The sequence below is a fragment of the Mytilus edulis genome, chromosome 3 (genome assembly GCF_963676685.1).
Source record: "Mytilus edulis chromosome 3, xbMytEdul2.2, whole genome shotgun sequence".
Classification (NCBI taxonomy): Eukaryota; Metazoa; Mollusca; class Bivalvia; order Mytilida; family Mytilidae; genus Mytilus; species Mytilus edulis.
In genome coordinates this window covers 92,283,400-92,301,062 of record NC_092346.1, presented here as the reverse complement: position 1 = coordinate 92,301,062, position 17,663 = coordinate 92,283,400, and the positions used below count along the sequence as shown (strand labels likewise).

Sequence of the window (17,663 nt, the reverse complement as noted above, 5' to 3'; positions counted from 1 at the left end):
CTGCTATTTCACAATCCAAGATGTCGGTATACCCTTATTCAAGTTGCTATCAAATTATAAAAAGGGCCAGTAAAATGAAAACGTACAGTGAACACAGTTTTTGAATCAACTCCACTGTCCACGACAGATCCTATGGAATCCCATCCTCGAAGTAGAGGCACTGGTGTAGATGTAAACCCTTGCAATTTTGTTAGTACCTTCGTAAAAATAGATATAATACGATACAGTTTCGATCCCATGGTGATTTTGTTAACAAAAAAAATAATGTGCATTCAATAATAAATAGGACGTGTTGTGTTATGGCAGATTTTGCTAGTCTGTTTTATTAAAAATGTGATTAACTTGAGAAATTCGGTGGCTCCATATATTACATGATCTGCAACTGATGACAGTACGTAGGGTTCCTGTTGTATTGACCTTTAACTAAAATCTATCGTCTAAAATCGGAGAAAATATAAAATTCTTGTAATGAATTCGGCACAACGGGTTGGAGTATGAGGAACATTTTTTTTAGGTAAGTCTGCCGGATAATGAATATTAATTGATTATCTCTATTAAGCGTTAATCAAATATGTGTGCAAATTGACAAATTCTTGATTTGAATAGATGATTGATTTAGATTGTGAGACCCACTTAACAGATAGGCCATTAAATTTTCGGCAGTTGAATTTATAACAACGTATTCTCAACACTCACAGCATGAATGGCTACTGTAGTGCTATATTATATATGTTTTTGTGATATTTAGATAATTTCACTAACATTTTTTGCTGTTATATCATTTGCATTTCCCAGTAACAACACACTTTTGTCGACAGCTAATATATTGACCAGTGACCCTGGGTCAGCTTTGACTTTTAGGTTAACTGCCTGTCCTGGTTCAACGGTTTTCTTGTCAAATTCCATAGTTACCTGTATTGATAAGTTAATAACACATTCATATCATACATTTTCTTTATAAAATTTGTTCGTATAACTGTTAAAAAAAATCTTTCAATTGGTTGCATTTTATATAAGAATAGATAATTATGTGAGAAATATTATTTTCAAAATTGTATTGAATATTATATCAAAAAATAATCTAATGGTTAGAACTCGTACATATTAAAGGTCGTTCAGAAGTTGCGCATATACTGGTCTTCAAAAGGCATCGGTGGGTGAGCGATGTTTGCACATTCATCTGATCTTGCCATAATTGTAGTACAATGTATATGTTGTGTAAAAGTTATCATTTTGTACAAATTATAATTTGTACAAAAAAATTGTACAAATAATAATTTGTATTTTGACTTTGTACAAAAAGTGCCTGTACACATTATAATTTGTACAAAATGAGGCATAATTTCACTTATAACTTGTACAATATTTTACATAGAATAAGTTTTCAAATGAAATTTATAAAAAAATCTTTTAATTGTAATTACAAATCAAATCAATATGAAACACACTGGTAACTATATTTGTTTAAACTAATACGAACTATACAATAATATACAATGTTCTTATATGATGGAGCAGTTAGCGAACCATTACACCCCGAATTACACAATCAGTCATTTTTGAAAACCAATTTACAACTTTTCCTAGGGAAAGTTATAAATCAGGAACTCGTGAAATAGAAAAAGAAGAGTCATTACTAGATTCTTGTTTGATTCTGCTTAAGATCCTGTTAAATTACCAGCTATAGTGTCCCTACACGATAGCGAAATCTTTCTTCTTTCACAACAACACCTTGTTTATTGCTCGGATCGGTTGGTGCTTGTCATACCATGGAAATAGGATGGTAACATTGTCTCCAACAGATAACTTACTCAGTTTCTATTTTATTTCTTGTTAGGACATAGGCTTGAACTTGTTAGCCAGACAATGCACGTTTTCTTGCACAAATGATTAGTGTTTTCATCTGTGTCATCAATTTTACTGTTCTCCTCTGAAACCTCTTTAAACACCTTATAAATCTTCAGTTTAAAGATTTGTCAAAATTTTCTTAGGCAAAGAAGATGAAGACAAACCTATCTTTGGGTCAGACCCCTTTCTATATTTATAAAATACAACCAAAAACGTACCATTTCCCCCTTTTTATGAACTCTTCCATATCAGCAACTCCAATAACATCATATTTCTTAAGCAAATGTCTGTCTTGGGCTTTTTTCTTCAATGCCTCTTTTGCATTTTTAACTTTAGAAATGAACTCATCAAAGGAGTAAGTTCAGTAAAACCCCTTTTTGGCCCCAAAATATAGCAGTTTTACAAAATTGTGAAAATGTAATCTTTTAGTTATTTATTGGGAAGTAGAATATTTCTGCTACACAAATATGGGCTGTTTTTTGACAATATAATTCACATATATCGGGTACTAACATCATTAAGTCATGCTAAATTATTGTAATCTTCAAAATTTTAGCACTTCAGTTAAACTTGAGACGGTTTCCGTCTTAAGTGAAAGTGGCCGCATTCGTGTTCATTCATAATATTGAAATGTAAGTTGTATTTAATGATAATGCATACCATATATAAAGGTTAAGGATGAACACGGATGCGGCCACTTTCATTTTTGACAAAAACCATCTCAAAAGTGACGTTTGTTTGCATATTTGATAGATTTTTCATATTTAAGCTTGAATCGGAGAGTGTTTAATGACTTAATCAGTTAAAATCTTTCACATTAACCAATTAAATCAATTGAAATAGACATTTAAGTGTTTAAAAAGTGTCCAAAAATATTTCGTTAGATGAACCTGAAATTTGAGGCCAAAATCGGCCCTTACCGGACCTACTCCTTTGTCTTTAGTATAAAGATGGTTGTGCTTTGATGAATTATTCTAAGTAAATTGGTAAACTTCTTGATATAATTTATCCTGTTGTTCAACTATACTCATGATACTAGCCATTTCATTGAACGCCTTAACTTTTACTTTTGCAAATGACCGGCATTTGAAAAACCAGAGAACAGGCTTTGAATATACAATATACAGTATAAATGAATCGTATGACCTTAAAAATTGCATTGAAAAAAATTACATGAATATGTTAGGTTGTCTTAAAAAGTATTTTGTAAATAAAGGTTTATCATGTTTATTGTATGGTCTTTGAAAAAAAATCTATAGAGTGAATTTACTTTTTAAATGTTTTATATTACAAAATCCATACTATAAATTATTGTACAAGTAATAAGTGAATTTTAGTCAAATTTTGTACAAATTATAATTTGTACAATCAATTTTTGTACACATTACAATTTGTACAAAGTCAAAATACAAATTATAATTTGTACAAATTTTTTGTACAAATTATAATTTGTACAAAATGATAACTTGTACACAACATATATAAGTAATTCCTTTAAATGTTAATTAATTTATTAAAATGGATGAAAGAGATCTAAACATCGATGCTTTCTCTGATGATTATAAAATATGAACCACTCCATGCGAAAAGGTACAAAGACGAGATTTTGAAAATTTGTACAGGGCACGTTGTTAAAATTATACAATTATATTATCAAAACAGAAAAAGACGAAGATATATCCGAGTTATTGTAGCAAGTATAAAATATATTTTTACGCGAATCAGTGATATACCGAAACAATATCAAAACCATTCACGACACAATAGAGAAAATAATTCAACCTTTTCAATATTTCCATCTTAGCATTATATCAGTTGAATGTAAAGGAAATGCCAAATTATGCTATCTTGTGTTTTGGAAACTGATAGTTCAGATAAGTGAAGCTAAGTTATTTAACAAAATAGTTGTACTGTTATTCGTTATCTAATTAACAAATCATTACTTTATTCCTGAAGATATCTTTTACTGAAAATGTAACGGCATCAGCAACAATCTCTCCATATCGTCTTACATAGTAAACGAGTATTCTAAATGATGGCGTCATTTCATGAGTAACATGGATAGTGTGTTTCCTTGATAACTGGTTCATTGCAAATATTCCTTGTTGTACAATTGTTCCTTTAGAAAATATCTACGAAAAATATTCATATATGTTGATGTTTACACAAAAACCAAAAACAATTTAGTTCTAAAAACCAAATATCATTTAAAAAGGTATCTCTATTCTATCTTAACGAAACATCGACCAATATTGCAAAATAAATATCACATTCCTTTAAGTTTTTTTCGCATCATTAGATAAAATGTATTCTTATACATTATAGCACAACAGTTGAAAAAAAGTTCCCCTTATGTATTAAGTATGATAGTATGATAACCAGTTGCACAGGTATAATGTTTTTTTGTTGCGTAACACCTCAAAATATAATGATTGAAGAAGAGACGCAAACTTTGTTTTACGTTTGAGTTGCTGATCATTTAAATAAACACAATTACACAAATGCTATAAGACACAAAAAATGTCCTTGCTTGCTTCATTGAAGTATAGACTTGGTTGATATTAAGAGTGGCATACTAAACATAGTGTTTAACAACTATGTTTACGTCAATTGAATGAATTTGAGGTATACTGTTTTATCTTCACTCATAGTGTAAAATGTATTTTGATGCCATGTTTTTTTTAAAGATTAATACTTTTGTCCCTTACAATTAGTTACATGTTCACCCTAGAGTAGTTTGATTGATAAGTCTATTTCTTCCCTTTCATTTATATCTTATATCATACCTTGTAGTAACATGAACGAGTTTTCTCTGTAGCTTGAACTGTAAGTTGTAGTTTTCTTCCAGGCTACGATTAAAGAAAATAGGGTTTAAAACCGTAAATCAGTGCTTTTGATTTTACTAATTGTATTAAATGTTTTTTGTGTGTGTGCTTGTTCGATGTCATATCAATGTTAAATAATAAAAATACGAAACTTCGAGGGAAATTCAAAACAGAATGTCCCCAGTCATAAACCAAACGTCCCCAGTCAAATGGCAAGAGTCCCCTGTTTAATGGCAGATTCGAAATAAAAAAAACCGGGCGACGTCCTAACTATTTTGTTCTTTGTATTCATCATGCATTACGTTACCAAAATGCGTCGTTTGTTGAAAAAAAAATTATGGCGAATTTGGACAATTGAGAGCGTGGTATGTTTTAAACTTAACTTTCATAGCAGTCTTTCTTTTTCAAACTAAAAGTCTTTTTGGTTACATTTGTGGTTTTGTTGATGTTTCATTGACGTCGATGTACACCCGAAATGTAGGCAATGATAAAAATCATATCAAGTTAATATTGGAAACAACGTAAATTACGTAATCAAAACAAACCTGTACACTGGACCGTCCACGTCTTTTTCTAACCTGTATGTAGTTATTGCTCGGTGAAGTAGCTTTTGAAATAAGCTTTGAACTCAGATATCTTCCCTTGTATACAACCTTTAAATGTATAAATCTACATGATTACGTAAAACAAGCATAACTTCATAATGTGACACTATCTTTTAACTACAAAAAAAACAGGTTCAGCTACTTGATTGTTAATTGTTAGTTTCAAAATGGTCCAATTTCCTTTGTTATCCAAGTTATGTTTTGTACAATGAATAAACTGTTTATGTAAACTATTATTTTCCAAATTGTACCCCACAACACTGTTTTTAATAATTCAGGCGTTTCAGATTGTCGATCCATATACAGAAAATCAACAAACAAAGTACTTGCAGTACCTGGAAAGCAAAAACAGTGAGTATGAAAAGAAAATCACGTATCGGTAACACTTCTATATCATTGTTATTCAAACCGTTCTTCGTTATAATGTAAATTTTGTTCTTGGTGATTTTTAGTTTCATTAAATAAATTCTAATAATAAAACGTGTATATGAACACTGGATATTTTATTTGATCGCAGTAATACATAAACACTGGATATTTTATTTGGTCGCAGTAAATCCCAAAAAATAAAGCACTCACATAAACTGTACCAGAATCAGCATGTTTTGGAAACGAGACTTGTTGTATAACAACCCCAGATTTATCAACAGCAACTGCTTTTGTAAAGAACAGTTTGGTCTTTGTAGTTATGCTTTCTTTGACCTTGACGCTATATTTGTAGGTTATGATTATTTTGGCAGTACCCAGTGGTGATTCGATGCTACTACCGTCAGATTTTTCTATCCTTATCTAAAGTCATACAAAAACACATATATTTGCAAAGTTTACATAAATAGTGTGATTTCCATTCAATGTAGTTTTGTGATTTTGTGATGTTAGCTTGCTTTCTCATTGACATTTATGAAATATATCCTTTTCCGTATTTAGTTGAATTCATATCACTTACATCTTCGATAAAAATATAGATAATCAATGGTTTTTCGAGGGTGTTTCTTATCTAAAATCTCTTCGACTTGCAACTCCTTTGAGACGGCATGTAGCCAAGAAACAGCTTCCAGCCTGACAGACCATTATTTATCCGTTTATTTCTGATTTGACACAATTTGATTTAAAGAAAATTTCAATATTATATTGTAAAACTTTGCAGAAAGATAAACAAAGATGCCCTGCTAACTACTTCAAAGAGGGATATTTGATTTTTCCTGATGGGTAAATCAAATATCCCTCTTTGAAGTAGTTAGCAGCGCATCTTTGTTTATCTTTCTGCAAAGTTTTACAATATAATATTGAAATTTTCTTTAAAAAAAAATGTTCCTGGTATTGATCCTGGTAATGTTATCGAAATATTATTGATTAATTTTCTCTATATACTCGATATGATAAAGAAATAATTCTTGGAAGCCATAGATTTGTTGGAAATTTACACATGGTCAGGGCCGTGATATTCAAATTTTATCCTGACCGATTTTAATAGGACAAATACGGTCATTAGAAAATTAAAGAACTGAAGCGAGGATGGGTGTGGCTATTCAATTTTGCCCATTGTTAGATAACTGAATAATTTCTTTAAATAACCGCTGAAAAAATGTGATTGATTCTTTAAATTCTGACACCCAACATTTGCTATTTTTAATATACATTTTGTGTTGTGTCCCAGAATAAGAATAAAGGATCTGTAGTTTTTTTTCAATTATCATTTTTAACACTAAGATATAAAAAAGGAAGATGTGGTATGATTGCCAATGAGACAACTCTCCACTAGAGACTAACATGACGCAGAAATTACCAACTACAGATCATCGTACGGCCTTCAACAATGAGAAAAGCCCATACCGCATGGTCACTTATAGAAGGCCTCGAAATTACAACGTAAAACAATTCAAACGAGAAAACTAACGGTCTTATTTATGTTCAAAAAATGAATGAAAAACAAATATGTAACGCATACACAAACGACAACCACTGAATTACAGGCTCCTGACTTGGGACAGGCACATACATACAGCATGTGACGGGGTGTGTACATAGTTTACGATACATGTGGATTTATGTTGGTGGTCTGTTTTAACAGTCATTTTTATGTAAATCTCGGAGTCTGCCCTTAGTTGTTTATAAATCGAAAGTAACACGTAATATTATAATAATAATTTAAATCAATATTTTGATAGCAGATCCACCAGTAGTTGCGTATATTTTAAATTCATTATGGACTACCCATCAGTCACTGATAGTCAACCAGTATCGATACAGTGCTGTTAAAATGAATAAACAACATTTTATAAACTAAAAGTGTTACGTATTTTCAAAATGTTTTGAATCAGATAGTTGAAAAATCAAAGGTTAATACGAAGAACGTCATCAAAACAGGATTTTTTTTTTTATAAATATTTGCTTCAAATATGACTATAATGCTAGTTTCATGGGGGACATGTAAATGTTGCTCTATCTTTGAATAAACTATAGTTTATGATGTCGGGTGTTTTTTCTTTTTTCCTTAATATGGTGTGAACTTGTTCTTTAAAAACAATCAGCAAAAAGAAAATATGATTTGTGTCTCTTTTCATCTTTCATTGTCGAGAAGGATAACAGGGATCTCGCTATACACAACCAGTGCCATCTATGGCGTAAGTACTGCTAACTCTAACGTAAAATCTAAAACATATTGGACAATCAAACAACACGTTTGATTACCTGATTTGATGTTAATTTTAATATAGCCTAATTAGTTAATATAGAAAGTTTATTGAAGGGATAACCAAGATAAATTGAGCATATAATTAATAAGATCTTAATTAAGACAGTTTCTATGTTCTTTGTTACATTTTAAGATTATTTTGATTTTCCGTTTTCTGTTCTAATATTCGCTTCATTCCATACACAAAGCTTTCCTTACAACATACAACATGAAAAATGCAAAAGCAGAAGCGTCTTTTATCTTAAAAAATGTTATTTTATTAGATACTGGTATTTGATCGTTAAAACAAAGAACGTTCGTTACTTTCCATAATTGTATACTTAAGGCCAGGTTTGAATGTAGATGGCATACTCTGTGAAAACACAACTTTCGTTTTACTGGTATATAATTGGAAAACTGTTGTATCATTGGCTTCTTTCCCAGTCACCGTTTCGTTCACTTTAACAAAAAGACTGTAGCTAGTTCCAAACGATGGGTAAAGAAACCAGGTTGGAATCTTGATATCAACCTTTCCATGTATCTGTGAAAAATAAAATTATATACTATGCTTTATACTCACGGAGACTTACATCTAAATATAAGATAGGAAGACACATTCTTCATGTAACCACCTAAAAAGAATACCTTATAGGTATAGTAAGCTAATTAATACTGGCAGGAAAGATAGTGCAATATGTTATGAGCTGAATTTGGTGTACATAATGTTTTGCTTAGACAACATAGAAAAGAATAAAGACACGAATAGGGTATATAAGGAAATGTAAATTTACTTTGATCATGTTGTTAAAAAGTCTGATTTCAACACAACCCCTGATTGCTTTTTCCCTTTAATAAGGTAACCAATATCTTTGATTTGTCACAAACTTGGCTAGATATTTCATCTATTTCAATAAATGAAACCAATATTGTAACTGATTTTCCATGAAAGTTCCTAAGTAACTTATTATAATCTATTTTTAGGTATAACATAAACAGAAAATTATTTTCTACAAAAAAGTACCTTTTCAAACTTTACATATACACTATCACTACTAAAAGCACGAGTTATATTAATCAATGCATATCCTTCTACTGGCTTTCCAAATGTATATCTGTAGACAGAAAATTTTAGACATATATCAGTATGTAATACAAATTAAATTGACAACATGTTTAAATTCCTTTCAAAAACCAGTAAAATAGAAGACACAAATAACCCCGACTAATTTAGTTATTACCACAAAGCAAATAAGGAATACCATAGACAAATTGTATAGAGAGCATTTTACAATAATAATGCACATCAACTGTTACTTCTTCATTAATCTGTCAAATGATTTTTTTTAAAAATCAATTACTAACGTATCAATATATGAGACAGCAACTATTGACACAAAACACTAAAAAAGCATCTGGTCTAAAGTCAAATTCTATTTTCAACTAGAGACAAGAATATATACTATTTTCCAAACCCTATATTGCGAGATAAATAAAGTGTAATTGATTCAAAGTTTTAATGAACTTACGCGGCAGATACTCTAACAGTAACGAAGTCATCTTGCACAAAATTAAATCCAGGTACTGAAACTTGAACGTCGAATTTTGGCAACACTAAAACATTGTATAATATTTTACATTGTATGAAACGTAATAATAATAGTATTTAATTGATAAGTATATACAACAATAAAATGCAATTATTTATACAAATAGCATGGAATTTTTAAAAAATCACATCTAATAATCTAGAAAATTTAAAGTATGTTTATGAAAGACATCCGGAATCCTATAAATCTGTATATGACAACAACAACAACAAAAAAACACATCACAAAATAGCTCCGTTTGCTACATCTTTAACATAAAGAAATTGTACAACTAGTTCGTAAAATCAATTACTTTTGGATTAGGATATCAATATCTTACCAAAAACTGAACCTGGATGTAAATGACAATACAACGCCGATGTTGTTCACGACACTATGTCACAACTACTCATTTTCGTCGAAGGAGAAACAAAAACATAATTTTGTTTTCGAACCCTTAAAGTTTGTGGCATTTGAAATGTTATCCAAGTTCGATAATCTTCTAAATCGCCCAAATTGAAATGAAATTCGAAACAATTGACCCTTTCTTCTTTTAATATAATTTTTGTTCAAAAAGTTATATATTTTCTATTCTGTAACATTTAAGGTAATGTTTTTCTGCGCCAGATACTCATTTTGACAAAACAAATGACTCTTCAGTGATGCTCAAAGCAAAAGCCTTTAAAAATTCAAAATCAACCTATTGAAATATAAGCAATTACCGTACTCTTTCACTTCGATATATTCCTTTTGTGTTTGTCCCTGTAAAACATTAAATGATTTTGCTTAGCAACATAAGAAGTTAAATTCACCGAGTACTGATGATGTTTCTGTAATGAATATGAGAAAAATGAAACGTGCCTTTTTGTCTTAGTATTCTGCCTTTTGATATTTACTTAAAAGTTGTTACTTTTGAAAAATGGTTTAATCCGGGGTTATGTTTATTTCTGCGGATAAGCTGTACCAAACCAAAACAAATTAAAGAGCCTTTTCACATCAAAATGTATAACAAAAATCAGGAAAATATGATGTACAGTCAACCTGACAGAAAGAATCAAAGGTTTACTAATGATTTCCGGTTCAACGTTATTCATAGAGTGTTCTGCTCTTTTAAAAACTACGTCCAAATGCTTGAATTTGATGGTCCAAAAAATAACATAAAAAAAGTTCTTTCTTTTCAACGAAATTGCAGACTTTCATGGTACTAAAAAAAGATATAATAGCAAGTTTGACAACATGCAGGTTGATGTGATAATAAGACATTGACGCATATCATGATAACGAAATAATTGTCTATTTTGAGCGACGAATAACCTTTCAATAAGCATATTGTATTTTTAACCTACATCTAAATACGATTACTTTTCAATAAGGGCTGGAAGTTCAACATTTCCAGGCATGGTCCGGAAAACCTTAAACGTTTGTGACAAGACAATTCAATTTCATTGATACAATATACACATGATTGAAATTTAAAAAGACTTATGAACATCTCTCAAGTTACTTACCAATTGGTTCATTTCTATAGTCCATCTACCATGATGTGTTTCTGGTGATAATTGAAAGAAACCAGATACAACGCCATATTCTTCTTGTAATTTCAAATATTGCTTCACTCTATTTTTAAGAGGATCCTACAAAAAATTCAATAATAGTAAATTATCAATTTGTACAAGAAATATGGAGTCAACTGTATGAGGTGCAAAATATTCAAAAGAAGTATAACCAAGTGAAATATCTTATAACAGAACGGGCATTTTTCGTGTCTGCAGCATCTAACACAGTACCATATACATTGTTTTGAGGAACGCCATTATTGCTACACGAACTGCGAAATTGTTGTTGTATGTTAATAAGCATTCCACTAATTTGAATTGTATATTGAGAGTAGCAAATGTACTAGTGTTTTTGGTTTTTTTTTTATTTATTTTTGTTGCAGTTTTATCGTTAGCTGTACCTTAAAATCTTTGTTATCACTACAAAGATCGGTTTGTGGAAGGTTTTTTTCATATTTAACAAATCAATTGCCGAAATGGGACATATCGTACTGTGAGAGATTCTCTGATGGAGTTTGTTTCTCTAATAATATATGGACGCTACGTAGACAAACTGTTACCCTGATCTGTAATAAATATGTGTTTCTTTATATGTGACCTCATCATGCATTGTTGCCTTATTATTATCGTCACCGATAAGATATACAGATTACAACAAGAACATTTCATGTCATATTCACGTCATAGTTGAAGACGTGTGAAAAAAAGAACTTATATCAAAGAACTACACGTTAGTTTGAAAACAATCAACAGAATACACTGTCTTTGAATATCTTGCAATTTCCTCCATCTGTGGAGACTAGTTTTTCATGACGAAACATAATGCTATCCATGTTTTCGTTTTTAGAAAAACGTATTACTTACAAATATAATCACATCAATAGGAGCTTTAATGACATCAAGCGACGGTTTCATTCCAAATACTCTGAACTGTACTGAAATAAAGAGAGTCTAACTCTTGTAATTTGAAACGAAATGGTTGCCGTTTACCTTACTTCAACTATCAGCTTTTGCAATCTTAAAATTGCAAATTAGATATACTTTTCCTTTAATTGAAAATACCGTCAAAGGCAATGACGAAATGACTTTTTTGCAAATTTCCGGTAACCTAATATTTTGTTAATGTTCTGGTTTCCTTGTGTATCTTACTATTGTCTAAATTGAAACCGAAAACCGAAACAACTGCACATTAAGACCATATAAATGCGCACATTTTAATTTAGCATAAATACACATAATGTACAATAAAACACATAATGTACACATAATGTACAATAAAACACATAATGTACACATAATGTACAATAAAACCAGAACAATTTATTGTGGAATCTAAAAAATCTTATGCTTATGAAAAGAGAGATAATCTTTATTACTTAATGAAACCTGTTTAACCACAATTTTATTACATAAAGGAAATAGTGACGCCTCGTACATTATAAGTAAGGTATACTGTTTGCCTTTTTAAAATGCTGGGATTACAATTGATATCAAACAATAGTTAAAGAGATCAATAAACTCAAATGAAAAAATCAGTCATGTTTGTATTATCTTACAGCTCGAGGAAAACATTTTTGTCACAAATAGGACATATATAACGAAGTGAAAAAAATGGTACATGTATATAATAAGCAATACTAAAAAGACTTATAACGAGAACACAGAGTGCTAATTGTTAAAATGGAGCTTTCGTTCATAAATATGAAAAAAATGTTATTGAAATTGAATGGGAATAAAATGGCACATTCTTGACCAATTGTTTTGACACCATACCTATACATCAGACAATCCTAATAGCTACCAATCGTCAACCTTTTTTTTAATTTTCATTCATTCATCAAATTCCACTTACAGACGGTCGGATGAAAAGATTTAAGTGCTACCATGAAATGTTCTTTAAATAATTGTTGCACAAAAGAGTCCAAACGTTAACAAATATAGAAAAGTATGCAAACTCTTTAAATTTGTACAACTCTCATATTCTAGTTTATAAAAATTTTTCCTATATACTATTCAAGAAAACATACAATAAAACAAATCTGGTATTATTAACGCATTCTTATCTTGAATAGTTACAACTATTATGTAAAATGTACAATTATGCTCAAGACGTTACTTTGGACTTTTTACAATATTATGCCCTGGTGGATTCTGAACATTGATAAGTGTGCAAATGTGTTTTTGAATCGGAGAATATAATGCTTTCAGTTTGCTCTTAGTAACTTTATTTTAGTTTTCAATACTATAGTATTTGAATAAAAAGATGTAAAAGATACTAAAGGAATTTAAAACGCCTGCAGTCAAGAGAAAATCATCGCAAATAAAAATTTCAAAATTACGTTCACAAAACACAACATAGAAAACAGGGACTTTGCAACGCGAACCGCACTACAAACTATTTGCTGTGGATTTTGACTCATCTCTTGTTATTCTTTGATAGTACAAATTCGTTGATTTGTCTCATTTGTGAGAAAACGAACAGGATTGTGGAAACGCTAAGTTTGCGAACTCAATCAAATATTTTTTTCGTCATATGTTTATTAAAACATTGACAGAAATTATTTACAGTACGCCATTTGACGTTTAGATATATTTTGCATGTTATCATAAATATAATGAATACATTAGTTTACCTAAATCCCCGGGCTTGTATATTGGTCTGTCTGTCTGTATAAACATTGAAGCATTCTTGGAGTCGACTTGAATATTTCCAATAGTTTTAGAAAACACTATCCATCCAGTACAAATAGTGTCTAAATTATAGTTATATCCTGACGGGGTATCACTCGGAACCTATTGCAACAACACATTACATTTCCCTCATTAATAACAACACTGCAAATCATACAACTTATTCTATATTCTTAAAATAATAAAATTATCATAGATAGCGGGATTCAAACTTTTTATTCGTCTGTTAAAGACTCATCAGAGATGCTCAAATAACAGAAATAAAAAAAGATCGAATAAAAAACGAGCCTGAAGAGACATAGATTTTAAAGGCGTTTGCCATAAACTGGAAATAAAAGCAACACTAAATTTGGTTTTCAGTTTTTAGTATATTAATAAAAGTCTTAAAATTCAAGAATGGTAAGTCTGGCAGGTACTTGAAACTACTACGGGTAGATACATGTAAACACAAAAAAAACTAGATATGCTTGGTCTATATGCCATTCTGTGCTTCTTTGTAACATTTATGTATGGTTTTATTTTTATTGATTAAGATTTTTACACAGTGTTGACTGACGTATTTTTTTAACATTTTTACCTATTATGTCTGGTTTTTTTTTGTTTACGCATCGTTGTCAATATAATGGAATTTGGATCGACTGTCATACAAGTGAGATGTTTAGCTAGCTATAAAATCCACCATTTTCTACATAAGAAAGTGCCTGTACCAAGTCAGGAGTATGACAGTTGTTATCCATTCGTTTGATGTGCTTGAGCTTTTGACTTTGCCATTTGATTAGGGAGTTTCCGTTGTAAAGTTTCCTCAGAGTTCAGCATTTTTTTATTTTACTTTTTTTCAGTGCTCTGAAATTTGTGAGTTCAAATGAAGTTTAATCAAACATTGATATTTCATAAAATATTGAAATATAACATTACCTTCAATTTTAATATATGTAGTTTTCCTGCAATAAAAAAGTTGTTTAGCGATTAGTTTTCTATTTTCACCCTAGATAACACAAAATAGAAGAACATATACTACTGATTTAGATACTCCGAAGCCGCAACTTTATCTTGATAGAAAAAACATACATTTTCTATGAGAATCAACACAAAAAGGGTGATAAAGTACAGTTAATGGTAAAATATCAAATAAACCGAACTCTAAGGAAAACTCAAAACGGAAAGTCCCTTATCAAATGGCACAATCATTCCGTTTAGAATTTTCTACTTCGGTACTTTTGTTATTTTACTTTTCAATACTTTATAAGTCTTTGATAATGTAACATTTAGCCCTAAAAACTTGAAATAAAGGATACTTAAGGCTTGACAGAAACAGTTAAGTATCTAGACTTAATATTATAAATTAACAATGAGAGGTGTATACCAAATATCAACAAGAGAGACAGTTTGAATTTTCCACTTGAAAGCCTTCAATATGTCGCAACATTCAAGAAGAATTTGTATATGACATAAATATCAGATATTTTAGGGCTTGCATTTGTTAGCACGACCACTGTGGTAAGATGGTGAAAGTATTGCATAAAACCCTTCAAAGGACTTCATTATTTGTCGTTTGACCTTTATAGAACAAAAATATTAAAATGACATCGTAGCACAACACCGTCCTTTTTGTCGCTTATTGCATCATTGTTAACGTTTTATCATCTGATTTTGTTTTTATCGAATTTCGTATTATATATGTTTAATAAACGCTTATTGGACATGCGCAAGTTGAAAGTTGTAATTAAGGTTTATCATCAAAAGGAGTATAATTGACCACAATTATGAATTGTTCTTTTTTAAATGAGCAAATTTGAGTATCATACTTGTTAAGCATTGCCTTCAATGATTTAATTCACGTCATAATCTTTTAAACACGTTTCGTAAACTAATTAGTATACATTTATTCTGATTTTACTATTAGCTCATACCTGATGTCCCTGAATATGTCTTTGAAATCCCAGATATCGTTTTTCCATTGTTACTTCTTAATGCAGCAGCTATATTGACATTACCAGATCCTTTCTTCCATACTGTAATACAAATATCAATGTCTGTTCCTGGTCTTGTTACCTTTGGAACTGTCATTATGTACGTACAGCTAAAATTATTTAATTTGAGTTGATTTATATGATATATAAATGATGGGGTTTATAATACACAACATATTTGAACGTAAAATTTCAGACAAAAGGACGACGAGTTATTAGAACGATATTTTACGCTTTTATTTTCCAAATTATTAAAACTATTCAATTATAACATTATCATGTGTAAGCAACATGAAATCCATAATAATATAATAATGTATAATTACATAAATAAAACAGTAGAGAACACAAAGCACATTATGAAAAATGTGTTTATGAAAAAAGACATCATATATAACTACGTCTAACTACAATGAGATTAGACACTGTATCACAACGATCGAATGTGATTCAACTCTATTTTAACTAATAAGAGGCAACAGTAGTTTACTGATTCATCTGCTGCGACAGGGCAGAATTCTCCAGCTTAATCACCCAAAATTGAAATCCACAAAAATAGTGACTATCACAATCAGGAATAGAACATGATAATTGAAATTACAGATCTTACTACATTTCAGTATCGGAGGATCTTAGACCATGATAACATGTAGTTGATGAGATGGAACATACATTAATTGTATGTGTCAACCTATTTGGGATGGTTATCATGAAATGTATAAGCGTTGTTCGTCCTCTTTGAACTTATTTTTTTTTCTTTTTAGGAAGAACACCCAGTTAACTAAGTCCATATAGTGTGACCATGCATAAGCGTAACGTAGTTAATATGGATAAAGGTACACACTTATTAAGAAGATATGTTACTGCCGAGAAAATTTAAAATCTTGAAGCTGCAATCTTTAGTTTTGCTGTAATATTCTAGTTTGAAGTCGTTCATCTGTTTCAATATCCGGGAATAGTTCAATATAAGGAGCAAACCTTCTATTTATGAAAGTATCTTTAATCTGAAGTCCAACTGGATATATGAGCACACACTTAAATAATAAAAAAGCTTACTTCTCTGGCTGACTGTCAACAGGTACAAACATCAGGAGTAGGATCATTAAAATCATTGTCCTTTCTGAAACAATTGGTAGCAGAGAGATGTATTATAAGGCTGAATAATAATATATTTGAAGATTCAATTACAATACAATCGAACTCTAGGCACAACTTGGCCAAAAACTTATGATTTAGAGATATCAAAATCATAGTATATTTCTGTTTACATATACACTTATAGAAAACTAATATAAAAGATGTTAATTATGTTCCGCTCAAAATTCATTTTATATATAAATACGATACTGCAGTGGAGTCGATGGACTGTTATGGGATAGCTGTTTTTAAGATGACCATGGATATTTTCCAACTCCTCTTTTTCTCAGTAGTAACATCGCATAATAATTTAAAAATCACAACTCTGTTCCCCTTCCATGGCACTTGATCATGAGATGATCACTAGTTTTAGTGGGTTCGTCTTGTTAATTTTATAGAATATTATGTAGCTTTTTGAAAACTGTTGCTTTTAGTTCCTTCGTTTGTTTTGCCATAGTTTTGAAAGAAACTCTTCGACTTATGATTTTTGATTGCCCCTTTAGTATTTTCTTTCTCTTTTACTCCTAAATATAGTATTCGCCTGATATCTTCTCCTTTTTAATCCATTTAAAACGTGGTTAAAAAAAACTTTGTTGGATCGTTTTTGACTTATGAGTTTGACTATCTCTTTGGTATCTTATGCCTCTACTTTATAAATGAACAATCTACAGTTGGGATTGTATACGCAATCTTTATGTCATTAACTGTGTACAAAATAACAGTATCATACACTATCATAATAATTTCATTTTTGGGAATAAGAGGTTCTTC

General features: G+C 30.4%; 1 protein-coding gene across 1 annotated transcript in view; it reads right to left on the bottom strand.

Moving 5' to 3' along the window:
• LOC139517771 (CD109 antigen-like) overlaps positions 1–16,867 on the bottom strand; it is a 40,977-nt gene extending 24,110 nt beyond the window's left edge. The window contains exons 1-16 of the mRNA XM_071309159.1: positions 16,812–16,867; positions 15,696–15,865; positions 14,701–14,726; positions 13,728–13,887; positions 11,959–12,029; positions 11,047–11,172; positions 10,261–10,300; positions 9,479–9,563; positions 8,974–9,064; positions 8,282–8,493; positions 5,858–6,068; positions 5,219–5,326; positions 4,635–4,697; positions 3,792–3,980; positions 763–912; positions 87–197 (exon numbers count right to left, since the gene is read on the bottom strand). Coding sequence (XP_071165260.1) covers positions 87–197; positions 763–912; positions 3,792–3,980; positions 4,635–4,697; positions 5,219–5,326; positions 5,858–6,068; positions 8,282–8,493; positions 8,974–9,064; positions 9,479–9,563; positions 10,261–10,300; positions 11,047–11,172; positions 11,959–12,029; positions 13,728–13,887; positions 14,701–14,726; positions 15,696–15,865; positions 16,812–16,867 — 1,869 coding nt within the window. The remainder of the gene's footprint in view (positions 1–86; positions 198–762; positions 913–3,791; positions 3,981–4,634; positions 4,698–5,218; positions 5,327–5,857; positions 6,069–8,281; positions 8,494–8,973; positions 9,065–9,478; positions 9,564–10,260; positions 10,301–11,046; positions 11,173–11,958; positions 12,030–13,727; positions 13,888–14,700; positions 14,727–15,695; positions 15,866–16,811) is intronic.
• Between the last annotated feature and the right edge of the window lie 796 nt (positions 16,868–17,663).